Below are 27995 nucleotides of genomic sequence, written 5' to 3' on the forward strand. Positions count from 1 at the left end.
AACAGATTACACCAAATCGTGTTTGAACTTTGCCTCCCTTAGAGCTTTTCTCCTCTCTTCTCTTTCTCCTCTAAAACCTAACATGGTATCAGAGCACTTTCTTCCTGGAGTTTGAAGGTTGTGTGGAAGGCTGGAGTGAGCTACAATCTCCTTGTTCTTGCTGGTTTGCGAAGGAGACCTTAGGGTATCTTCACCAAGCTTCTCCTTCCTTGTTTGACAACCAAATAGGGAGCAACCAGATGCTGTAGCATCGTTTGGAAGTCTTCTTCCTTATCATTTGATCCTCTCAAGTCTGCTGGTAGCATCAGAGGAGAGAATCTGAGTTTCGGCCAGACAGTTTCTTCTCCCAGTTCCGCTAGACTGATCTCTTGGAGTGATCCAGCTCTTAGTGTGGGCTTTGTTTGCTGCTTTCTTTGGGCCATACAGCATCGTTTTTGGGTAAGGAAGACTTACCCTTGTTGCTCCGCTGCTGTTTGCTGCTTCGTTTGGGTTTTACAAGCCTTTTTCAGTTTTTCTGGTCTCTGTTTTTGCCTGTTTTTACTGTTGTGTTCAAGGAGCAGTGGCTGTGGTTGAAATACTGTTGTTTGGACTTATTAAGCATTTGATTTGAGTTAAATATGGGTGACAAAAATGAGAAAGCAGCCTTGCCTTTGTCTGTAGACCCACTTGCTGCATCATCCTCTGTCCCTTCATATGAGAACACCAATGTGCAGCTTCCCATTGTCAAGTTGGACAATACCAATTACCTAGATTGGTTTCGATCCATGAAACTGATCCTTAGGTGTAAGGGAAAGATGGGGTACATAAATGGCAGCATCAAGGCACCTCTTCCTACCGAGCAAGGGTATTCCAAATGGGACACTGAGAACTCACTGGTGATGGCTTGGCTTCTTTTCTCAATGAAGCCTGAGATTGGACGGAGGTTTATGGGTAAAGAGACTGTCAAAGATATTTGGAACAGTGTAGCCCGTATCTTTGATCGTGTTGGAGACTCTACAAAGGTGTACCAACTTCTCCAACAGATTGTTAGCCTATGCCAGGGCGATAGAAGCATCTCTGACTACTATTGTCTTGTTGTGGGCCTGTGAGGAGTATGATCACTATAGAGATCTTTAGTTGTGTCCTGATGATGAAGTCAAGGTACACATGTTGTTTGAGAAGGAGAGGGTACTATTTCTTATTGGGGGCCTGAATCCTGAATCCTGAATTTGAGCCTCTAAGGGTACAAATCCTTGGCCGACCTAGTCTTCCCTCACTGGAGGAGGTATGTGGATATCTACAGAGTGAGGAAACCCGTAGGGGTGCCATGGAGACTAGTATCAACACCACTATTGAGCGCTCTGCTCTTGTTTCTTCCATCCCTCAGGACTCCACTAAGGGAGCTGATAAGGGGGCTGCTAAGGGGTCTTCAAAGAGCCAATTCTTATGTGACCATTGTGGTAAAACTGGACATACGAAGGACTTCTGTTGGGATCTCCATGGGAAGCCCCCACCTGGTTCCACTGGGGGACTGAAGGGACAGCGGAAGAAGGGGCCTAAGGCTCATGTTGGGGTCATTGAAGCTGATTCATCCTCTCTTTCCCCAGCTGACATTGCTGCCTTTCGCCGGGTTGTAACCCACCTGGACAGTTCACCTACAGCTCCTACTTCTACTGCACTACAGGCCTCTTCCTCCTCCGACATCACACCTTGGGTTATTGACTCGGGCGCCACGGATCATATGACTGGTAGGTCCCAGCTGTATAATTCCTACTCTGTTTGTTCCGGGAAAGATAAGGTAAAAATTGCCGATGGTACATTCTCTTCCATCTCTGGTAAGGGAGATATCCAGGTTACACCTTGCTTACCCCTAAAGTCTGTTTTTCATGTTCCCAACTTTGCTACTAACCTTCTTTCCGTTAGCCAATTGACTAAATCTTTGAACTGCTTTGTCACCTTCTTTCCTACCCATTGTCTTTTTCAGGATTTGGTGGCGAGGAAGGTGATTGACAGTGGTCATGAAGCTGATGGCTTATATGTTTTGGAAACTGGTGCTTCCTCTGTTGTACAACCTCAATCCTATGCTTGTGGGCTAGAAGGTGGACGTACTCAAGAGGATATTTTGCTTTGGCATCGTCGGTTGGGACACCCTTCTTTTTCTGTTATGAGGAAACAGTTACCTCACTTGTTTACTTCCTTTCCTGTCTCTCATGTTTTTCATTGTGAACCTTGTCTATTTGCCAAAAGTTGTAAAACAGTTTATACATCCAATGGTAATAGATATACTTCACCTTTTCATCTTATACATACTGATGTTTGGGGGCCTTCCCCTGTTACCTCTTTGCGTGGCTTTCGCTACTTTGTCTCTTTTATTGATGATTATTTTCGGGTTACTTGGGTGTACTTGTTGAAACATAAAAGTGATGTCCATGTTGCATTTACAAATTTCTATGAGTTAATGTATACCCAATTTCAAACCCGGATCCAAATTGTTCGTTCTGACAAAGGTGGGGAGTATATGTATAGTGGTTTGGAACCTTTTTTTCTGACCATGGCATTATTCATCAGGTGGCCTGTGTTGATACCCCACAACAAAATGGGGTGGCTGAAAGAAAAAATCGCCACCTTCTTGAAGTGGCTAGGTCCCTTTGGTTTACCATGATTGTTCCCAAAACTTTTTGGTCTGATGCTCTACTCACTGCTGTCTTTCTTATTAATCGCATGCCGTCTAGTGTCTTATAATTTCAAGTTCCTCTTGATGTCCTACCCTCACGGTCTTCTTCATTCTCTCTCCCTCCAAAGGTGTTTGGTTGTATTTGTTATGTACATGTTAGCAAATCTGCCCGTACTAAATTGGATCCTAAGGCTCTGAAGTGCATCTTTCTCGGGTATTCCTCCACCTCCAAAGGATATAAATGCTATCATCCTCCCACTCGTCGGTGGCTTCTCTTCAGAGATGTCCGTTTCTTTGAAACCATACCTTTTTTTCAGTCACCTCTTCAGGGGGAGTGTTCATCGCTTGGTGGTGGTATTGCAGGTGAAGAGGTTCCCGAGTCTGTCTCACTTCCTATCTCCTATCCTGTTCCTATTTCACCTTTTCAGATTGACAAGGGTAGTTGAGGGGGAGCATCCTTGTGTCCTTGTGTACAGGGGAACAGAGAACAAGGGGAGCTACTGGTGTATACGAAGGAAAGGAGAAATCCTGCTTCATGGCTGCCTATAAAGAAGACCTGCCAAAATCCTTCTTCATCACCTCATCCTGAGTCTCCATCCATCGAGACAGGTATACCTTCTTCTACTCCTATATCCTCAGACTTGGACCTTCCTATTGCCCACCGCAAGGGAACTCGGGCATGTACTAATCCCATTGCCAAGTTTGTTTCCTATGATTCTATTTCCCTTACAGGTATAGCCTTCTCTGTGGCTATCTCCTCCATATCTATCCCAAGAATGTAGCAGAGGCTATGGCAGATCCAAAATGGAGAGAAGCAATGAACACAGAGATGTTGGCACTTGAGAAGAATTATACTTGGGACCTTGTTGAGCTCCCTAAAGGGAGAGTCCCTGTTGGGTGCAGATGGGTATTCACAGTCAAGTTCAAGTTTGATGGTACCGTGGAGAGATATAAGGCAAGACTTGTCACTAAGGGTTATACACAGGTGTATGGCATTGACTTTCAAGAAACCTTTGCTCCAGTGGCCAAGCACAACTCCATCCGGGTACTTCTCTCAATGGCAACAAATCTTGATTGGCCTTTGTACCAACTGGATGTGAAGAATGCATTCTTACATGGTGACCTAGAAGAAGAAGTGTATATGCATCCTCCTCCTGGGTTCAAGCATACTGGTGACAGTGGGAAAGTGTGTCGTCTTAGGAAGGATCTTTATGGACTCAAACAGTCTCCTAAGGCTTGGTTTGAGAGATTTAGACAAACTCTCCTGCAAAACGGATATACTCAAAGTCAAGCTGATCACACATTGTTTATACAAAGGAAGGACAGCACTATTACGGCTCTCATTGTTTATGTTGATGACATTGTGGTCACGGGAAATAGTGAAGCCAAAATCTCAAAGCTTAAACTTTACTTGTCTCGACAGTTTGAGATCAAGGACCTCGGTCCATTGAAGTATTTCCTGGGGATTGAGGTTTCTAGATCCAAGCAAGGGATCAATGTTTGTCAAAGGAAGTTTGTTCTTGATCTTCTTACAAAGACAGGCTATTTGGGATGTAAACCAGTCTCCTCCCCCATTGAGCAGAATCACAGACTAGGGGAAGATTGTGGTGAACCGCTTGTGGATGCTGAAAAATACCAGAGATTAGTAGGCAAGTTAATCTACCATTCCCTCACCAGACCTGACATTACCTATGCTGTGGGAGTGGTGAGTCAGTTTATGCATGCACCCAAGGTGGGACATCTTGATGCAGTTTACAGGATCCTCAGGTACTTGAAGTCATGTCCTGGAAAGGGTCTTCTCTTTTCTAGGAATGGTAACTTGAGAATTGAAGTATATACAGATGCAGATTAGGCCGGGTCTATTTCTGATAGAAGGTCCACCTCCGGATACTGTACATTTGTTGGGGGAAACTTAGTCACCTGGAGAAGCAAGAAGCAACCTGTGGTAGCTAGGTCAAGTGCTGAAGCAGAATTTAGGGCCATGGCTCATGGTGTATGTGAAATCTTGTGGTTGAAGAAACTTGTCCAAGAATTGGGGTTTGAGACAGACAGAACCTATGAGTCTATCTTTGTGACAACAAGGCAGCCATAAGTATTGCACATAATCCGGTCCAACATGACCGGACAAAGCATGTTGAGGTTGACAGGCACTTCATCAAGGAGAAAATAGAGTCGAAGACTATTTGTACCCCTTTTGTGAAGACAAGTGAACAAGTGGCAGACATATTCACCAAAGGACTTAGTTCTCATCACTTTAGTTTTATGTTAGACAAGCTGGGTATGTATGACAGATACCACCCAGCTTGAGGGGGAGTGTTAAGAGTACTTAGTTTCAGGGGTATATTTGTACTTAGACACTTACTTATGCATTTTATGTGCTATTTGTATTAGGCTAAGGCCTGAGTGTAATTAGATATTCTTCTCAATATAAGGCTGTTTGTCTCAAGTTGAGAGACATTACAGATTACACCAAATCGTGTTTGAACTTTGCCTCCCTTGGAGCTTTTCTCCTCTAAAACCTAACACTTCCGTAGTCCTAACTGATGCAAATAAGTATCAAGTCTGGAGTACCAAGCTCTTAGAGCTTGCTTCAATCCATAAAGAGCTTTCTTTAGTCTACAAACCATATCTGGATCCTCCCCAAACTGAAAACCATTTGGTTGCTCTATATATACTTCCTCTTCAAGATTACCATTCAAGAAAGCTGACTTCACGTCCATCTGATATACCTTGAAGCCCTTGTATACAACCAAAGCTAGAAACATCTGAATGGATTCCATCCTTGCTACCGGTGCAAAAGTCTCATCAAAATCTATCCCTTCCACCTGAGCGTAGCCCTTGCACACAAGTCTGGCTGTGTTTCTCATCACCTGGCCATCTTCATTCAACTTGTTCCTGAAGACCCACTTGGTGCCAATAATGTTCTTGTCTGCCGGTCTGGGAACTAACAGTTAAGATTTATGAATAGGTAAATATAAGAAGTAGGGTAAGAGAAAGGTGAAGAAGAAGAGGAAGAGAGAATAAGAGAAGAAAGTTTGGAGAGAATACGATTGTGTATTGAGAGATATCTCAACACACATATTAACTTCATTAGTAACTTTTGGAATTACACTGACCTCCCTAGGGAGGTAAATGGAAATAAATAAAGAAAAAGGAAAAATACAACTTAAGTCATGTCTTATAACAAGACAGTAACAAAACTACCCTTATACAAAAATACTAACAACTTTAACACTCCCTCTCAAACAGGAGAATAAATGTCATACATTCCTAGCTTGCTCAATAGGCTACTGAATAGACTAGCAACAAGACCCTTGGTGAAAACATTTGCTATTTGATTACCTGTCTTCACAAAAGGAGTACAAATGCAACCAGAATCCAGCTTCTCTTTGATGAAGTGTCGATTAACCTCAATATGTTTGGTTCGATCATGTTGAACAGGATTATGGACAATACTTATAGCAGCCTTGTTGTCACAATAAAGTCTCATTGGGCCTTTAGTGTCAAAGCCCAAGTCTTGAAGTAGTCTCTTCAGCCATATATAAGTTCACATACTCCATGAGCCATGGCTCTAAACTCTGCCTCCGCACTGGATCTAGCTACAACTGGTTGCCTCTTACTCCTCCAGGTAACAAGGTTACCACCCACAAAAGTGCAGTACCCAGAAGTAGATCTCCTATCAGAGACTGCACTAGCCCAATCAGCATCTGTATAACCCTCAAATCTGCAAATGGTCATGCTTGGCAAATAGAAGACCCTTTCCTGGACAAGATTTCAAGTACCTAATGATACGATACACTGCATCCAGATGTCCGCTCCTAGGAGCACGCATGAATTGACTCACTACCCCAACTGCATAAGTGATGTCTGGTCGAGTCAAGGAGAGATAGATTAGTTTCCCAACTAATCTTTGATACTTGCTTGCATCTATGAGAGGAGAGCCACATTCATCCCCAAGCTTATGATTTGGATCAATGGGGGAAGTTGCTGGCTTGCACCCCATCATGTCTGTCTCTTTCAGATGGTCTAAGATAAATTTCCTCTGACAGATATTGATTCCTTTCCTTGATCTAGCAACTTCAATACCCAAGAAATATTTCAGGAGTCCAAGGTCTTTAATCTCAAATTGTTCAGCCAGATAAGACTTCAATCTGTTTATCTCAGCCACATCATTCCCAGCTACCACAATGTCATCAACGTAGACAATGAGAGCTGTAACTGTACCATTACCTCTCCTGATAAATAAGGTGTGGTCAGCTTGACTCTAATAATACCCATTCTTTAGGATGGCTTGTCTAAATCTCTCAAACCAGGCCTTAGGAGACTGTTTGAGGCCATAGAGAGCTTTCTTCAAGAGACACACTTTTCCTTCAGCCGAGGAATACTTGAAACCAGGTGGAGGCTGCATGTATACTTCTTCTGCTAAATCCCCATGAAGAAATGCATTTTTCACATCTAATTTGTACATTGGCCAATCTTTGTTGGCAGCTACTGAAAGAAGAACCCTGATTGAGTTATGCTTGGCTACAGGGGCAAAAGTTCTCTGGTAGTCAATACTATACACCTGACTGTACCCTTTTGCAACCAGCCTAGCTTTGTATCTTTCCACTGTACCATCAGATATATACTTGATTGTATAAACCCATCTGCATCCAACTGGAGTTCTCCCCCTGGGAAGATCAACAAGTGTCCAAGTATTGTTTTTTTCTAGAGCCACCATTTCCTCAGACATTGCTTGCATCCATTTTGGATCGGATAGGGCCTCTGTGACATTTTGGGAATAGAAGAAGACTCAAGGGTAGTGGAAAAACAATACCTGTAGGAGAAATAGAGTCATAGGAAACAAACTGGGCAATGGGGTTAGTACATGCTCTCTTCCCCTTTCTCATAGCAATGGGAAGATCTAATTTAGAAGGAGAAGTATTACCTGACTGAGGAGGATGAGACTGAGGATGTGGATCCAAAGAGGGATTTTGGCAAGGTTCCGTTCCCTTCATCACATACCATGGTTGCTTTCCTCTTTTCTTCAACAAGCATTCACCTTTTGTGAATACATGATCTTTGAATCTTGTTCCCTTGTATTCTTTTTCCATACTAGCATCACCACCACTACTAGCATCAATATCAACAACAACAGCCTCCACTTCTTTGTACTTTCTAATATCTAATAGGAATGGGGAAGTAAAGGTAGGTAAGGGAGATAGAAAAGGAATAACATCAGCATCATGTTCACTGCTAACATTCTCCCCCTGAATAGGATGTTGAGTAGAAGAAAAGTAAGGAATAGACTCAAAGAAGGTGACATCTTTGGAGATTAGTAGCATTCGGAAAGGGGGATGGCAGCACTTATAGCCTTTGGTTGAATCAGAGTAGCCCAAGAAGATGCACTTAAGAGCTTTAGGATCAAGCTTGGTACGGGCTGATTTGTTGACATGAACATAACAAACACACCCAAAGACTTTTGGAGGCAAGGAGAAGACTAAGGATTGAGGAGAAAGAAGAGCCAGGGGAGATTTGGAGCCAAGGAGTGGAGATGGCATCCGATTAATGAGAAAGGCAGCGGTTAGAAGTGCATCAGACCAAAAGGTCTTAGGCACATGCATACCAAAGAGGAGACCCTTAGTTATTTCCAACAAGTGGCGGTTTTTTCTCTCAGCCACCCCATTTTGTTGAGGGGTGTCCACACACGCCAGTTGATGGATGATACCGTTATCAGTAAAGAACTATTGGAGCCCCCCATACATGTACTCACCCCCCTTATCAGACCTAACAATTTGGATCCAAGTACCAAATTGAGTACTGATAAGTTGATAAAAGTCTTTAAAAGCAGCACAAACATCACTCTTTTGTTTCAACAAAATAGTCCAAGTAGACCTAGAATAGTAATCCACGAATGAAACAAAGTAACGAAAACCAGACACAGAAGTAGTAGGGGAAGGGCCCCAAACATCAGAATGAACAATAGAAAAAGGAACAGTGGATCTATTACCATGATAAGGATAAGATGTTCGACAATGTTTAGTAAAAATACATGATTCACATTGAAAAACATAAGAAGAAGGAAAAACAATAAACAAATGAGGTAACTGTCTCCTCATAACAACAAAAGATGGATGACCCAAGCATTGGTGCCAAAGCATTATAGACTCCAAAGTACTACGGTCACTCCGACCACAAACATAAGCTGTAGCAGTAGATGGCTCCGGTAACCGTGGTTCAAGATGATATAGTCCTCCTTTCTCAGTCCCACTGCCAATAACCCTCTTTGTCTCCAAATCCTGAAAAAGACAATAGGAAGGGAAGAAGGTAACACAACAATTTAAGAATTTGGTTAGGTGACTCACAGATAATAGGTTAGTAGCAAAATCAGGGACATGAAAGACAGACTCAAGGGAAATAGATGGGGTAACTCTCACATTACCCTTACTAGAGACAGAGGAAAGGGAACCATCAGCAACCCTTACCTTGTCCCGGCCTGAGCAAATGGAATAGGAGTCATAATACTATGACATACCAGTCATGTGGTCAGAGGCGCCTGAGTCAATAATCCAAGTGGGAGCAGTGGACAGGGCAGACGAGACCTGTAAAGCTGAGGCAGAAGAAGCTGACCCTCCAGAGGCAGTACCAGTGGGAGACCCTCCAAGGTGAGACATAAGCCGACGGAGGGCTGCAATGTCATCCTGTGAAAGGGAATCAGAACTAGGCTGGGAGACAAATGTCGTAGGCTCAAATGTGATAGAATGTGCTCTAGCTCCCCCTCGCTTGCCACCACGGGCACCAGAAGAACCACCATGCATACTAGGGGGCTGTCCATGAAGATCCCAACACCTGTCCTTGGTGTGGCCCAGTTTTCCACAGTGATCACATTTAAATCTCTCACGGTAATCTCCACGAGTTGGCCCTTGGCCTTTCCCCCCACTTTTCCAGTCTTTGTGGGAACTAGAGACAAGAGCAGATCTCTCAGTAGATGGCACAGTGTCCATAGTTGTTCTCCTGGTTTCTTCACTTTGTAAATAACTGCAAACTTCATCCAAGGATGGAAAAGGGAGCCTCCCTAAAATCTGCAGACGAATGGGCTCATACTCTGGATTGAGACCACCAAGAAGAGAAAAAATCTGCTCAATTTCTTGATTCTTGTAAACTTTGGCTTCATCTTCATAGTTTGACAGCCGAAGATACCTGTAGTGATCATATTCTTGCCACAGGCCGATAACAGTATTGTAGTAGTTAGATATGCTCCTATCACCCTGCTTCATGTTGATGACCTTTTGGTGAATTTGGTACACTTTTGCATAGTCGCCAACTCGATCAAAGGTCCTGGCAACACTATTCCACATCTCCTTGGCAGTATCCTTGTCCATAAATCTCCTACTAATCTCAGGTTTCATGGAGAAAACCAACCAAGTCATAACTGTGGAGTTCTCAGTCTTCCACTTCAAATATCCTAGATCAGTAGTGGTAGGCTCCGTAACAGAGCCAGTGATATACCCCAACATTCCCCTACTTCTAAGGGACATCTTCACAGAACGAGACCAGTCCAAGTAGTTGGTATTGTCCAACTTTACAACAGAGATTTGGGTGTTGGGGTGATCAAAAGAAACCATAGTTGGCTTGTTAGTAGGTTGTCCAGTGGCCTTAGTTGGTCCAGTGACCTCAGAATCATTCCCAGTCATGGTGGGTGTGGTTCCAAACAAATGCTCAACACAGCAGAATGGTGACTTGCACAACTAACAAATGGGGAGAAAAAAACTCCACCCAATCACAAGGAAACAGCCAAGTAAACAGTCCAACTCAATGAAACAGGTTGCATAGCAGTTCAGTCAACAACCGAAGGGAAATCCACACTCACGAAGCAATTCGGTTACACTCCATAATAGTCAAGTGCACTAAAATAGATAATACTACCAAGCAACAAGAGTCATCTATGCTATTTCTGCCAAAAAAACAACTCACAGGCATAAAAAAAATAAATTCTGCCGATAACTAAGAACCAGCGAAGGATCGAGCTATGCTCCTCAATCAAGGACTTTTGACAACAGGGCTGTTAGGGGTCTGAAAGAGGACCCCTAGGCGATCCAAAAGTTGCAGTTCACATGCCAAATGATAGAGAGTTGAAGAGGAGATGAGCATAACACTCTACAGCTGGCGGAAATGCTATGTTCAGCTTTTAGGGCCTCAAATCCATTCCACGAACAAGAGAACTCCCTCCATTACTGTTGGGTTGAAAGAAGCAACTCCAAAGAATGCTATATAGTTAGTATTTCACATAATACAGCCTCTGATGGAACCCTCTACTTTTCTAGGGTTCCAAGAAGAGGTAAAGGAAGACCAACCAAGCCTTAGTCGACTCTCAAACTAGTGAAGGACTGCTCTGATACCAAGTTAAGATTTATGAATAGGTAAATACAAGTAGGGTAAGAGAAAGGTGAAGAAGAAGAGGAAGAGAAAATAAGAGAAGAAAGTTTGGAGAGAATACGATTGTGTGTTGAGAGATATCTCAACACACATATTAACTTCATTAGGAACTTCTGGAATTACACTGACCTCCCTAGGGAGGTAAATGAAAATAAGGAAAGAAAAAGGAAAAATACAACTTAAGTCATGTCTTAGAACAAGACAGTGACAAAACTACCCTTATACAAAAATACTAACAACTCTAACACTAACTCCCATATGTTGTTCTTCTCAATCTGATCCAGCTCTTTGTTCGTGGCTTTAACCCAATGTTCATCTTTGCTTGCTTCATAAACGGACTTGGGTTCCACCTGTGACAATAGAGAATATGCAATGGCCTTCATCTTTCTTGTTTGCATGCCTGCTTTAGGATCCCCGATGACTTGACTGGGGGATGCACTTTTTGCCACTTTTTAAAACTAAGTCTTCCATCTCTCTCTGTCACTGTGTCAGTCTCATGAGCATCTCTGTGTTTGTATCCTCATGCTTCTCACAACTTCATCATTCACATTCGTATCATCATTCACAGTCGTATCATCATCAAACTCTTCAAAACTTTCCTCTTCTAACACTACTGGTTTAGAGTGGGGCAATTTTCATCAATCTTCACATCAGAACTCTCCACAACCTTCCCCAACCTCTTATTGAAGCATTTGTAAGCCTTGCTCTTTGAGGAATACCCTAAGAAAATCCCTTCATTTGCTCTATCGTCGAATTTTCCATGGTTGTCTTCCTTTCTTTTGATGAAGCAACAACTACCAAACACCCTAAAGTGTTTCATTGTGGCTCTTCTATTAAACCATAATTCATATGGAGTCTTGGATTCCTATGGTCTCAACAAGAACCTGTTGCCAATGTAGACAGCTATATAGATGGCTTCTCTCCAAAAATGTTTTGCAACATTATTTTCCGTAAGCATTGCCCTAGCCATTCCTTGAACTGTCCTATTCTTCCTTTCAACTACCCCGTTCTATTGAGGGGTTCTTACTGCCGAATGCTGAATCTGTATGCTATGTTCATTACAAAACTCTGTAAAAGTACTCCATGTGAACTCCTTTCCCTGGTTAGCTCTGATGCCCTTGATTGTTTTGCTAGTCTCATTTTCAACACTTTTCTTGAACACCTTGAAGCACCATAAAGCTTCAGTTTTGTCCTTGAGAAAAAAGACCCATGTCATCCTTGAGTACTCATCAATAAGTAGCATAAAATATTTCTCTCCTCCAATTGCTTGAGTCCTCATTGGTCCACACAAATCTATATGAATTAAGTCTAAAGGCTTATAAGGATAGTGTTCCTTTGGCTTGTATATAGCCCCTTGTTTGCTTACCCTTCTGACATGGTCCACAAACGTGATTTGTGGGATTCTTTTTTTTTGGAAGATCCTTAACACCTTTGTTATTGCTTAACTTGGCTAAGTTCTTGAAATATATGCCCAAGTCTTCTATGCCAAAGTGTGCTTTCATCCTCCTGACTGATCATGCATCTATCATCACTGCTCTCTGTAAGAACATACAAATTCCCATCTGTCCTGGAACCATGAGCCATTGTCTTTCCATTTTTCGTCTTCCTTATCTCAAAACCTTCCTTCGTAAATAAGACCTCATTTCCTTGGTCACATATCTGACTCACACTCAGAAGGTTATGTTTCAATCCGCTCACATACAACACCCTGTCAGATTTTATTCTTCCTTGATCCAAGTTGACTGTCCCCTTGCCTTCAATCTTGGCCCCATCATTATTCCCAAATCTAACTAAGCCACTTTCAACTTTATCAAGATTTAAAAATCTATCTCTTTCTCCTATCATATGAGTAGAACACCTACAGTCAAGAATCCACGGAGATGATCTTCGTTAAGCCTTTAAAGTCGTCTGAATAATCAATGATTTGCTGCTTTCTCCTATCTTCTTCTTCTCAACACAAACTGCTTTTTCAGATACAGTAATGGAATTTCTGGCTTCCTTCTTTGTAAACACTTCCTTGTTCTTTGTGTGATATTTCTTCTCCACATTTTGATCCAATAGTGGTGCAAACCTGTTCTTCATTTGGACAATTGCAAGCTTGACATTTCTTCTACATTCTGTTACTCTGTGTCCATACATGTTGCAGCCATAATAATACCCATTGAACCTTTGAGTCTGCCAAATATTCTTCATGTAGTCTTTGGATCTCTGATAGTATACTATAGTAAACCCATCCTCGCCAACCTTCTTGTGGGTACCCCTGTAACCCTGCCAAATGACCAAAATACCCTTATTGTTGTGTAGGTGACTGTTTGACCATTTTAGCTCTTCCAACTCACTAAATACCACTACCGCATCACCAACATGACTAATAAGGTTGCCAACAATGACAACACCACTCCAGAATACCCCAGTTGACCCAGTTGACCAACACTAGGTTCCAAATTAAAAATAGGGAGAAGGTTTTCTGGTCTAGCGGTCCACGTAACTAAGCGTTGATCAAGTGCCTACTTCTGCCACGTGGCAGATCAGATTGGGCTGAATTTTTGTGGACAGGTAGAACCCAAGGTCTCCCGCTCACATATCAAGTTTCGGCGCAAACAGAGTTCGGCATGTGGCGAACAAAGCATTGAAAAACCAGAAGAGACCGGAAGTGATCGGAGGATCAATACATATGCATGGACATACACGGGAATGCATGCCAATACAGGGGGTAAATGATAAGAACTGGGTTAAAATTTGACATGTGGTCTATCCAGACCATCTTCTAGGTATCCAATAGTCAAATTTGCCATTTTACCCTTCCACGTGGTAGATTTAGGTGCAGACCAAAGACACCCTTACCTGGTATGCCGACCAGGGAAACTTTTGCCTTGAAAATATAGGTTAAAGATTATAAGAACACTTCATGTGCAGCAGCCAGTATGACCATTAACAGTGGATAGCGGTAATGGACTTCCTCTGTACCCAGGTTATTTTCATTATTTTAAACCTAGTTGCCTATCCTTAAAACAGACCTAGAGTTGGATATTTTGTTAAAGATAAACCCCTATACTAATAGGAATTATATCTATCTTAGCTACCCTAAGAAATTAGAGATGCAAATGATCTTGTTATAGCAGAAGTGATTAAAATAGAGAAGAAAACTAGGAATCTAGCCAATGTTTGGTTTTAACCAAATGTCACCGACTAAAATTTAGAAAACAGAAATAAAAGAAATCCAGGCAATGCATTACTGATGTGAGACAGTTCACTCACTTGATATGACAGTTGCTGCATGACATTGTTGCAGTCCTTAATTGTTCCCCTGAATCTAACTCCTTTTGCCTTGACCAAAAAATGTCTTGAAATACTGACAAAAGTCTGAAGGGGCTGCCACTGGTTACTGCTCTTCAGCTTCAGTTCAGTTGTATTGATAAGGTGAATTGGTAGGTTAGTTACCAAAATTCCAGCATTAACCTCCATGGAAAGTGTGACCAAAAAGCGAGACTCATTCCCTGAAAAGCAATCCGTCAAAAGACATTAAAACTTTGATATTAACAGAATGGAGGATGCAACTGTTAGGTATACTCCAAACATTTGAAATAACTGGACGGGTTGAAAAGGTCTCTTCTCTGTACTGTTCTCATCATCAATGACTTATCTTCAGTATATTTTATCCTTTTAATCAAAGAAAGAATTATTTCATTATGGTTCCATGTTCCCAATATGGGAGAAAAGTTTCGAAGATTAACTTTTCATTCAGTTCATAAGGTGTCAAACCAAAATTTCTTGCAGAAGAAAGTGCTGTTTTGAGGGAAAGACAAGGAGTTTGCAGTCAAAGCTACAGAGATGGAACATAATATGACTGAGAGATTAAGAAAAATTTTAATTTGAGGTTCCTAATCATGAAAATATCCAAAAAAGGCTTGCTAATACTGCTGTCAAATCTCACTCACTTATGCACGCCAGACACACACATGCACACAGAGACATAACTGACTGATGTAGGAGAGGATATCCTCACAAACTCAACTAGGTTCTATGGGTAACTACTGGGTCCAGATCTCAATAAATAGGGTTTAGAAAATAGAATTACAGAAGAGACTCTTGATTTCAAGATCAGGGTTTTGAAGATAAGGTTATAACTTCAGACTTTTCAGTAAACTTTAAGAACAAAATTTTTTATTTTCCTTTACTGTCAAAGAAAGGATTTTGGAGGTTGAATCCTATTAAGCAGCTATGAGAATGAAGGTTTCCCTAGCCGTTTATGTGAGGTTTTATGGGATAAAATAGGGTTATAGCTTCAGAAATGATGAAAATTGAAAGAATAGGATATTAGGAGTGTTGGGGGTACAATGTCTTGTATTCCATTGCACGGGTTTGTGGGCTAATTCCGGTGCAGATTCAAGATCCACCACTATTTACTACCAACCAATCACTATAACACATTACAAAATTTGAACACTTAGGCTATGTTTGGTAGCCAAGAAAAGAAATAACAAAAAAAGACAAAAATCATGATGATACAATGGTTGATTAATGTGTCTACTACCTCTCTCCTCAAATTCAAAATTTTTTTAATTTTCTTTTCTTTTCTTTTCTTGGCTTCCAAACATAGCCTTAGGTCCGATATGTGGACTCCAGAAGCAAAATAAAGGAAACAACTTTTTCTGGACACTAATTTCCTTTTCAGTCCCTTAGCTCATACACACACAGAGTTGAACCACAAACCAGAATATGAATTCCACACAGTTCATTTAGTTTGACAGCATACCAGGAAAATTAAAAAGATCTGGATCTCCAATTAGGAATTCAAACTGATCTCTTTCACTGTTGAAGATCTGCGAACCACCTTCATCATGCTTCCGCAACTTTATAAATTCAGGGACATGAATAAATGGAGGGTCATTGATAGGTTGTACAAAAACTGGAACATGGGCATCATTTATTCCATTTTTGTTCATGGTAGAAACATGGATGAAATCATCTCCACTGAAGTTATCATTTCTGAAAGGAGGAAAACAAAATAATGAAAATAATGATAACAAAAACAGTAATAATGAAGGAAAAACTTTACTTGTCTGGCAAAATATCCACCACGTGGCAATCAGAAGGGTTCTCAAACTTTGTGCGCCCTATTGTCTACATCACCTCTACTCATGTCAACTTTCAGCCAATTTGGAATTCAGTATATATGTCAGGATGAGGTTTAATAGTCAGTTGAAAATTTAATGATTTTGAAAGAAATCTGGACCACTAAAATTAAAAGGGGAAGTCAAATATATGGTGGGCGATGCAGCTGAGAGAGACCCATTAAATTTGTTTTGTGGATAGTTTGGAAGATATCCTATCAATCAAATGGTCAGAACAACCAAATCAGCCCTGCATAAGGCTGAAATAGCCACTGGAAAAGGAAAAGCTTTTAGGATGATGCTAATATTATAATTAAAGGACAAATGTGATTAAGAGGAAAGGGTAATCCTACATGTAGTAAAATAGAGAAGGCAATGCTTCAATGCTATCTATTGTATACAGTGAATATAATTTTGCCAATTCTACTGCATAAATAAATGAGTTCTCAAAGACTTAAAGAAATAATGTTCAGGCTTTACAAGGTCTTAAGAGCAACCACATAAAATTGGACAAGTAGTGCACAATTTTTTATATATGGTAATAAATTTATTTTATTATTCCTCATTTACTTGTTCTTTTGAAACTTTTATTCCTTTTGAACAGGGCTTGGTTAAGGAAATCCCTGAAAATCCTGTTTGGTTTTTCACCCAGTGTCCCTTTTGTTTTAGCTAATTTCTCATTCATTTCTCCTAACATTTATCCTTCTTTATCAATCCTCTAGCATCCCCGTAAGAAGGGGGGGGTGGGACAAAATTGGGTTTGGTAGATGCTATGTTTTGAAGCATTTTCTTCTAAGGAAACAAAACCTGGACCATAAAGTCCACAATTTTGTGAACTTGAAAGGGTTTTTCCCTTTCAAACCTAGACATTAATCTTTACAACCATAGGGCCTCTGCTCTAAAATTCATGGAAGACCATGGCTTCAAAAGCATGGAAGTAACACAAACAAACAGAATAAATAAGAACCATAACAGCTATTGGATTTCATCCACTTAAGCTGTCATTAGACCATAAAACCTTTCATACCTTCCAACAAATGTCAAAGGATTCAATTTACTTTTACATTAGTTTTTTAATGAAAAAAAATCCTTCTTTCTTTTGGGTCATCAAGTTGAAAGAACAGTTTTTCTTTGAAAAAAGAAAAAAGAAAAAGAAAGGGTGGTGACAGAAAATAACTACCAGAATATGAAAACTACCGACATAGCACTATATATCAGTTTGAAGTAACAACTATATATTTTCCTCAAAGCATAGTGTGTTGAGTAAACAATTCAGGATCAGAAAGCTAAAATTTATAAAGTTCAACCTATGGATAGAAAATGTAATGCTAAGTACAGTACCCAAGATACTGGATTGACTGAAGAGCAAAATTAATTACTTCCACATGGCCCTCTAAGATCAAACCCTTCCAATCTCCTTCCCCTTCGCTGATAGCAAGTGGATTCCATCTTGATTGCCAGAACTGCATTGGCATAGGAGAAAGAAATATCGAACCAAATTGGGTACTGAGAGTAACGGAGATGTTCTCCTCTGAGTCAGAGTACTTTATCTCAAAACCAGTAAAACCACTGCAAAATGAAAATAAATTTCAATACAGATTTTAAAACAAAATTCAAAACCCGGGTGGGGGGTTGGAATCTATTTTGTCTAACTCAAAGTTATGTTTATGCAAGTGGAAGTTTAAGCTTTATCTGCTTCACTTTGAAACAACTCTTACCCAAATCTGGGGCTTATCAAATCTTCAGTTGCTTGCAATTGAACAGGTAAGGAAACAAACTGGGGTGGAGTACTGAGGATGGAAATAATTACTGAGGCGGAAACCATATTTTCATTTATATCAGATATAGTGTAAGTAAAGGAATCATTCCCAAAGTAACCTTTATAAGGTGTATATCTGAACAGTTGACCATACTGGAGAAGTGATCCATGACATGGCTGCCAACACAACAAAAAGCAATAGTAAGTTATAGTCTTCCCAGAAAACTATAAATGATGTTCATCTTCAACAAATTATATATCTATCTGGCTGGTTATTATGACTGTGGGGTAAACTACATAATCTAAGGTCAAAAATATTATGTTAGCACACTATCAAAATAATAAGGAACCTTCAATGAACTGTTACCAATTGTATAAGTTTTCCATTTGATAGATTTCAAAAATATTACTTCAATTTTATCCTTGAAATGAGATATTTAAAGGCTTTATATTGATCCGGAAAAAAAAAAGAAGGCTTTACAGCTTTCCATTGGCACAATCGATAGCTTTAGGCATAAATGGCCTTTGATCTCTATGCTTTCTTTACCATTAATAAGGGTGCACCCAGTGCACGAGGCTCCCACCACTGCGGGGTCTGGGTAGGGTCATAATGTACACAGCCTTACCTTTCGGAGAGGCTGTTTCCTGACTCAAACCTGCGACCACTAGGTCACAATGGAGCAACCTTACCGTTGCGCTGAGGTCCGCCCTCTTCTTTACCATTAATAGGTAGCTAAAAATTGATTTGGAGTGAAGCAAAATAATGGCAGCAGGACGAATTCCCTTAACTGGAAGAAATGTTAAGAAGAACCAGATTTTAATATTTCCACTGAACAGTGACTACTGACCAGAAAAAAGTGAAAAAGTTAAGAAGAAAAAATGAATTATGACTTGATTCAAATTGAAGATCATTTTTGAACACAGAGTCAAATCCAAGTTATCGCCTCTTGTATGGCCTCAACACCAACCCTAATGATATTATTCACATCACTTGCTTGTGACATTTTCCTTTTTCCCATAGCTTTAAACCGTACCATTGACGATTCAACAATGCTTGCATTTCCACCAGCGAAGTAGTCATTTCCTATAGCATCAAAAGCAACTGACTCATCCTCCCAAACAAATAGAGTATCATTATAGGCTTTAGGAAAATATTCCCCTGCAAGAAATCAATATTTCAATATACATTGGATAAGCCTGAATACTAGTAAATATTAAAATTCTGTTATCAATATCTTGCATGCCCAAATACAAGAATCTACAAAATGGGGATCAACACAATTCTCCAAAACTAATAATATACAAAGGTTTATCCCCATCAACATAGGAGAGAAAAAAAAAAAAAAAAAAAAAAACAGAAAAAAAGAAAGAAAGAATGAAGAAAAAAGAAAAGAATAATGCAGGCAAGCCTACCGTTTGGGTCTGGATAGACCTAACTTTGGGCCATGGATGCGTTCCATGGGCCTTAGACTAATTGTTTATGGGGTTTGTAACGAACTTCAAATATAAGCCAAGACTGGGTAGTTTAGGGTCCATACGAGTTTAGTAATTCAGTTAAGTAGTGTTTTCCTAGTTGCTTTTGGAGTTTAGAGTCAGTTTAGTATTAGAACTAATTTTCTATTTGGAATTAAAGAAAAATTAGCAATCTAAGTTAGTTCCCTTGTCTCATGAGGAAATCTAAATTGTCCCCAGAAATTGGTTTCGCTATATTATTCCGATTTAAATTTTGAGTCACGGTCTGAAGAGGAATTTGGGGGGTCAGTCTAGTCTATAAATCTCTGCTGTACCAAATGTTTTAATTAAGATTAATAATATTCTAATTATGGCCTGAGGGCATATTGATTTGGTGCTTATGCATGGCTTTGCTGTGAGTTCCTCCCAGGTTAGGCTGGTGATTCAATGCCATAGTTGTTACCTCTGTTTTCTCGATATCTTCTAGTACATTTCTATATCTTCTGATCTAATCAGTTTACCAGTTCTCCAAACTAGAAATCGATACTCTGTTTTACATGATGAATCTTCTTATCAAGTTTCACTAGTTCTATCAACTGTAGTCTGATCAACCTGATATTTTGCACATGTATTTCTGATCTTATTTTCTATCAGATCTAAATAGATCTAAGTCTAGCTATCTGATCTAAAGTTCTTGAATATAGCTTACTCTTCAAGCCAATCTGATCATATCCGTCAATCTTTGTTGGATTGGACTGAAACTTTGCTAGCTGGTTGGTCTCCATCCTAGGAATACTCAACCAAAATTTCAGCTCAATCTGTTCATCCTTTTGTGAGTCATTCAAATCTCGAAATTCTGGTTATTTGTTGATTTTCTGTGAGAATCTTCCTCTCTTCTTCTATTCCCGGCAGAGGTAGGACTTTCCAGTCATCAGACCAATTTCTGCAATTTATTAAAATTCTTTTAAAATCTGAATTTTGACATCTAGTTGCTGACATCAATTTCTGTTTGTTCTTCTTCTCTAATTTCTGAATATTCTTTGGTTCCTAATTCAAGTTCTGATTCCATATTCCTAATATTAGATCCAAGTCTTGGATTATTTCACCGTTTCCCACTTTCTCCCAAGTTTCCATGTTTGGTTTCTTTTTATTTGTTGGTTTTCTGTGAGAACCTTCCTCTCTTCTTCTATTTCCAGCAGAATTAGGTATTTACAGCCTAGTTTCTGCACCAAGAAGTATCTGCATGACAAGGTTAGCAGTTGGGACTATTTTGTTCTCCTAATAAATCCTAGGAGATGATTGTGGAATCAGTACATAAAATTAGATTTTACAAAGGTCCAATATTGACATATCAACTTCAAATTCTAATATTGGAGACAACCAACAAATATACCTGTTTGGGGGGGGGGGGGGGCAGTAATGAAATACTAATAGGCTTCAATATACTTCTTATGAAATTTGTAAGTGTAAACAATAAAGAAAAGAGGAGAAAGAAGAAGAGCAGAGGAGAGGAGAAGAAGCAGAATGAGAATCGGGTAACTTTGGAGTGTCTCACTTAATGTGAGAGCTCCACATTCATTCACTATATATATTGACTTAAGAGACACAATAGGAAATAAGAAAACTGAAAAATACCTAAACTACTCTTGAACATACCAGGACATAAAACAGAGTCCCTACTAACACTCCCCCTCAAGTTGGAGTGTAGATATTAATCATACCCTAGCACTCCCTAAAGACTTTGTAAAGAAATCTGCAAGTTGTTCTCCTGTACAAACAAGACTATGAGAGACGAGTCCCTGTTTCAGCTTCTCTCAAACAAAGTGAGAATCTACTTCAATGTGTTTCATTCTTTCATGAAACACAGGATTTCAAGCAATATGAACAGCAGCTTGATTATCACACCATAATTGCATGGGAGAATCATCCCTAAAACCAAGCTCAGTCAACAACTATTTCACCCACATCAACTCACAAGTAACATGTGCCATGGCTTGATATTCTGATTTTGCACTCGATCTAGCCACGATAGTCTGTTTCTTGCTCTTCCACGACACAAGATTTCCACCAACAAAAGTACAATAACCAGTAGTTGATCTCCTATCAATGGGAGATCCAGCCCAGTCAGCATCCGAGAAACCGTCAACACGCCCATGTCCATGATCAGAGTAAAGTAATCCATGTCCAGGAGCCTTTTTGAGGTACCTCAAGATACGTATAACAGCATCCGAATGAGATGTATGAGGAGCAGATAGAAACTGACTCACAACATTGACAAGAAAGGCAATGTCAGGTTGAGTCACAGTCAAATAGTTTAGTTTCCTGACAAGTCTCCGATACTTCTCGAGATCATTAAGAACATCACCAACATCAGCTGTAAGCTTTAAATTAGGATCCATAGGAGTATCTAGAGGTTTGGATCCTAACAATCCTGTCTCTAAAAGAAGAACAAGAACATACTTTCGTTGTGAGAGCGAAACTCCTTTCCTAGATTGAGCTACTTCCACACCTAGAAAGTATTTCAATCTTCCCAAGTCTTTAGTTTGGAACTTCTATTGTAAATGAATCTTCAACTTCTCAATTCCTGAAGAGTCATCTCCTGTAATGACAATATCATCCACATATACAATAAGAAATATTCTTCCTGCATCAGAATGCCGGAAAAACACAAAATGGTCACTACTACAATGAGTCAATCCAAATTCCAAAATAACTTCAATAAACCGACCAAACCAAGCTCGGGGCGACTATTTCAGCCTATACAAAGACTTCTTGAGCTTACCCAGGAGGTTGCTCCATATAAACCGCCTCATGGAGATCTCCATGCAAGAATGCATTTTTAACATCCAACTAAAAGAGAGGCCAATAATGTGTGGCAGGAAGGAAATTAATATACGAACAGAAGTATGCTTAGCCATAGGAGAAAAAGTGACAACATAATCAACACCATACACTTGGGCATCGTCCTTGGCAACAAGACAAGCCTTCAAGTGAGCTAAAGAACCATCAGGATTCACCTTCACCACAAAGACCTATCGACAACCAATAGCTGATTTACCAGAGAGTAAAGGAACAAGATCCCATGTCTTATTAGCCTCTAAAACCAACAGTTCCTCAGTTATAGCAGCCCTCCAACCAGGACTACATAATGCCTCTGCAACAGACTTAGCAATAGGGTGGTGCTCAATAGTAGTCAAGCAAGTATGGAAAGGAGAATAAACCAGAGTAGGACACAAAGTTAGAGAGAGGATGATGGGTACAACTCCGAACACCCTTACGAACAGCAATAGGCACATCAAGGTCAGAAGGAACATCAAGGGGAGAAGAAGGATTACCTAGAGCAGGAGCAACCGACAAAGAAGTGAGGTTGAAGGTGGAGTAGGGGGGCACAAACTTTCTGAAGATGGCACTGGTATGCAACAGGAGGAGGCAGCAGCGGAGGCGGTAGCGATGCATGTGTTTTAAGGAACTTGTGGAACAGAAGATTGAACAATATACAAAGGAAGATCATCATCCAATTCAGAAGCATCAACAAGAGAATCAGTACAAGGGGTAGAATCAAAGAAAGAAACATCATCCGTGACAAAGTATTTTTGTGACTCAAAGGAATAGCATCGAGCCATCGATAGCCCTTTTGAGTACTAGAATAACCAACGAAGATGTATTTAATAGCTTTGGGATCCAACTTAGAGACACCGGGATGATGATCAGGAATAAAACAAATACTACCAAAAACACATAGTGGTAAGGCAAATAAGGGAGCAGAAGGAAACAAGAAAGAATGAGGTATCCCACCACGTAAGACAGAAGAAGGCATGTGGTTGATTAAATAACATACTGTCAGAATAGCATCAGCCTAAAAAGGTTTGGCCACCTTCATCTCAAATAACAAAGACCGTGTGACCTCCATCAAATGTCTATTCTTTCTTTCTACCACACCATTTTGTTGTGGGGTGTCGACACAAAAAGATTGATCTATAATGCCATGGTGAGTCATAAAATCAGTGAAAGGAGCCGAAAAGTATTCCTTAGCATTATCACTACGAAGAATGCGCAAAGGACTAAATTGAGTCTTAACTTCATTCACAAAAGCACAAAAATAGAGAACAAGTCAAAACGATTCTTAATTAAATAAATCCAAGTAACTCTAGAATAGTCATCAACAAAAGTAACAAAATAACGAAATCCCAATTTAGAGACAACCAGACAAAGGCCCCATACATCAAGATGAACTAAAGCAAAAGGTTGATTACACCTTTGATTGAATCTAGGAGGCTAGCATACACGATGAAGCTTCCCAAACTGACAAGATTCACAATTTAAACTAGAAAGAGACTGAAAACAAGGATCTAAAATCCGTAAACTCTACAAGGATGGATGACCCAAATGATAATGTACTTGGTGAGGAGACGCCAAACTCGAACATGCCGCAGACAAAGTGTCTTCAAGAAGATACAGCCCCCTGACTCACGACCTTTACTAATCGTCTTCTTCGTCGTAAGGTCCTGAAAGACACATTAACCAGAAAGAAAAGTTACAAAACAGTTTCAGTTTTAGTAAACTTAGTAACAAACAGGAGGTTAAAGGGAAACTCAGGTAAATAAAGAACAAAAGATAAGGATAGAGAAGGAGTGGCCTGAACAGTACCTGTAGCAATTACTTTTGCTAAAGAACCATCAGCTAAGGTAACACCAGAGGACGATGCACAAAAGGAAGAAAATATACCTGAGACCCCAGTCATGTGATCCGATGCTCCTGAATCAATGATCCAGGGGCGGGAATGTTAGAGTTACTAGAATTTATGTTCTAGGGGTTCAGGAACTGGACTTTATCTATCTCAATTGTATCATCTCTAGTGACCACAATATCATCAACATAGATAATGAGGGTTGTAATAGTACCATTGCCCCGCTTGGTAAAGAGGGTGTGATCAGCTTGGCTCTGGGAATATCCATTCTTCATAATAGCTTGTCAGAAGCTCTCAAACCATGCTTTTGGTGACTGTTTGAGGCCATATAGTGCCTTCTTGAGGAGGCACACTTTCCCTTCAGCTGAAGGCAATTTGAAGCCTGGTGGGGTTTGCACGTACACTTCCTCTTCCAAGTCGCCATGAAGAAAGGCATTCTTCACATCCAACTGATATAATGGCCAATCCTTATTAGCAGCCAATGATAAAAGAACTCTTATAGAGTTGTGCTTAATCACAGGAGCGAATGTCTCCTGATAGTCAATTCCATAGACTTAACTGTACCCCTTGGCCACCAACCTTGCTTTGTATCTCTCAACAGTACCATCAGATTTATACTTGATTGCGTAGACCCATCTGCACCCAACTGGGACGCGTCCCTTGGGAAGATCCACCAATTGCCAAGTACCATTCTTCTCAAGTGCCATCATCTCCTCAAACATAGTTTGTCTCCACTTTGGGTCAAACATAACATCAATAAAATTCTTAGGAATAGAAGCAGTAGAGAGAGCAGCAATAAAGGCAAGACCTGTAGGAGAAAGAGCATCATAGGAGACAAACTGGGCTATAAGATTAGAACAAGCTCTTTTCCCTTTTCTAACAGCAATAGGAAGGTCTAAATCAGATGGAGTAGAAGGGATGTCACCTGATGGAGAATGAATCTCAGGATGCGGATCTGGATCTAAAGAGGACTCTTGGTAGGTCTTATTTCCTTCATTATGCAAGCCTTTACCTCTTTTGTATTTAATGTGGTAATCCTTCTCCTCACCAGAACTACTGTCAACAACCAAATCTGTATTCACATCCACATCCACAGCCCTGTGCTTTTCAATGTCAAGCATAAAGGGAGAGATAGGTAGAGGATAATGAAGGAAATCAGCAACCTGTTCACTTCCACAATTCTCCCCCTGAAGAAGATGCTGAGATGGTGCAAAGAAAGAGACAGACTCAAGGAAAGTGACATCTTTGGAGGTGAGACACTTACGAGAAGATGAATGATAGCACTTGTAACCTTTGGTAGTAGAACAGTACCCGAGAAAGAGACACTTGAGAGCTTTAGGATCAAGTTTAGTACGATGTGATTTCTTAACATGCACATAACAAATACAGCCAAAGACTTTAGGAGGAAGAGACAAAGCAGAAACCTGTGGAGATAATATTTCTAAGGGAGATTTGAAATCAAGAAGTTTGGTAGGCATGCGATTAATGAGAAAGGAAGCAGTGAGAAGAGCTGCAAACCAGAAGGTCTTGGGAACATGCATGCCAAACAAGAGACTACGGGTGACCTCCAATAAATAGCGATTTTTCCACTCAGCAACCGCATTTTGTTGGGGGTGTAAACACACGCGAGCTGATGGATAATGCCATGATTAGTAAAGAAGGCTTGGAGGCTACCAAACATATATTCTCCTCCTATATCAGACCGAACAATTTTGATACGAGTATCAAACTGAGTAAGAACCATCTGATGAAAACTCTGAAATGCATCACAAACATCACTTTTATGTTTCATAAGAACAGTCCAAGTAGCATGAGAAAAATCATCAACAAATGACACAACGTAACGATAGCCAAATAGAGAGGTAGTAGGGGAAGGTCCCCAAACATCAGTATGCACAATATCGAAAGGAACAGCAGTTCTATTACCATGGATAAGAAGAACGACAATGTTTGGCAAACATACATGGTTCACATTAAAAAACATGAGAAGAAGCAACAGAAGAAAATAAATGAGGCAACTGTTTCCTTATTACATCAAAAGATGGATGGCCAAGACGGCGATGCCATAACATAATAGACTCCACAGAACTACTATCATTATGTCCACACACATAGGACTGAGCTATGAGCAAAAAAGGGTAAAAAAGGTAAAGGCCTTGCGCCTCACGTCCACTACCAATAATCCTCTTCGTCACCAAATCCTGAAAAAGACAGCGAGAAGGAAAAATGTGACACAACAATTCATAGATTTAGTCAAGTAACTCACAGGTAAAAGATTAAGTGTAAGGTTAGGGATATGAAGAACGGAAGTAAGGGAAATAGATGATGTAACAGGCATGGTTTAAAGTATCGACCGATACGATACGATACAGACCGATACGTATAGGTATCGGTCGATACCGATACGATACATACCGATACGTCTCTTTTTTTTTTTTTTAATGAACTGTCTCGAAGTGTATCGAAATGTATCGACCGATACGGGCCGATACGATACGTCCAGTAAAGGGTTCAGTGGGTGGTTTAATACGTATCGATATGTATCAATACATATCGGCCGATACGGCTTGATACATACCAATACATCACCGATACGTACTGATACTTACCGATACGCACCGATACATACCGATATGTACCGATACCATCGATACATTTCATAAAAAGGCCATTTTCACACACAGACTCGATACAATTCCTAATCTAATGAAAAAATGAAGGAAAACTCTCAACCAAGAGTCTAAAATCTTACATTTAATCTTGGTTTTTCACACTTTTAAACTAAAAAACGAATCAAGGAGTGCTACAACATCATCTTTTGCATCATCCAATACTCTTCAGGCTATAGACGATTACGACATGTGAGAAACTTCATCTTTTATAACAATTTCAATTTAATGCACTTGTTTGGTTATACATTATTCACCATTTTAGGTTTTATGCATGACACTTATTATATATTGCTTAATTATATTATTTTTTGTTCCAAAAGTGTATTTCCATGTGTATCTTCGATACGAATCTCCGAAACGATACAATACGATACGTCTCTTAAAACCACTCAACCGATACGATACTCGATACTGATACTTTACACCTTGGTAACAGGTATACTACACTTACCAGATGGAGGAAAGGGAGCCGTCAGCTAGCCTAACGTTATCCTTACCAAAGCAAATGGCATAGGAATCATAATAACGGGACGTACCAGTCATGTGGTCAGTGGCACCAGAGTCAATGACCCAAGATTGGGCTACAGTAGAAGCCTCAGCGGCACCAGAGTCAATGACCAACACCTATCCTTGGTGTGTCCAGTCCTCCCACAATGATCACATTTAAACTTTTCTCTACTAACTCCATTGGCACCAACTGTCTCCACTGCTCTATTTGCCTCACGGTTAGGCCCTTGGCCTCTACCACCTCCACGGGTGTCTCGGAAAGAACTCGAATTGAGAGTTGACCTCTCAAGAGATGATGTTGGTGTTGGTTCCATAGCAACACGCCGAGTCTCCTCACTCTGTAAGTGACTATAGACCTCACTAAGAGATGGATAAGGGGACCGGCCTAAAATCTGGAGCCTAATTGGCTCATAGTCAAGGTTCAAACCACCAAGTAAAGTGAAGACATGCTCCTTTTCAAGAGTCCAATACACCTTTGCTTCATCCTCTGGGTTGGTCAATTGAAGATCCTTGTAGTGGTCATACTCCTCAAAAAGACTAAGAAAAGTATTGTAGTACTCAGAAATAGTCCTGTCAACCTGCCTCATTGAGTTAATTTTTTGGTAAAGCTGGTAGACCTTGGCAGAGTCACCCACGCTATCAAAGGTCTGGGAGACACTATCCCAGATTGCCTTGGCAATTTCTTTCCTTATAAACCTTCTCCCAATCTCTGGTTTCATGGAGAAGATTAACCATG

General features: G+C 40.2%; 1 protein-coding gene across 2 annotated transcripts in view; it reads right to left on the reverse strand.

Annotated features, from left to right (window-relative positions):
* LOC122666964 (protein GAMETE EXPRESSED 2) overlaps positions 1-27995 on the reverse strand; it is a 56854-nt gene that overhangs the window by 4603 nt on the left and 24256 nt on the right. For both annotated transcript variants that reach the window (XM_043863102.1, XM_043863103.1), the window contains 5 exons: positions 18976-19100; positions 17901-18118; positions 17524-17751; positions 15825-16057; positions 14327-14565 (listed from right to left, as the gene is read on the reverse strand). In XM_043863102.1, the coding sequence (XP_043719037.1) occupies positions 14327-14565; positions 15825-16057; positions 17524-17751; positions 17901-18118; positions 18976-19100 (1043 nt within the window). The remainder of the gene's footprint in view (positions 1-14326; positions 14566-15824; positions 16058-17523; positions 17752-17900; positions 18119-18975; positions 19101-27995) is intronic.

The sequence above is a fragment of the Telopea speciosissima genome, chromosome 7 (assembly GCF_018873765.1).
Source record: "Telopea speciosissima isolate NSW1024214 ecotype Mountain lineage chromosome 7, Tspe_v1, whole genome shotgun sequence".
In the NCBI taxonomy this organism is placed as follows: domain Eukaryota; kingdom Viridiplantae; phylum Streptophyta; class Magnoliopsida; order Proteales; family Proteaceae; genus Telopea; species Telopea speciosissima.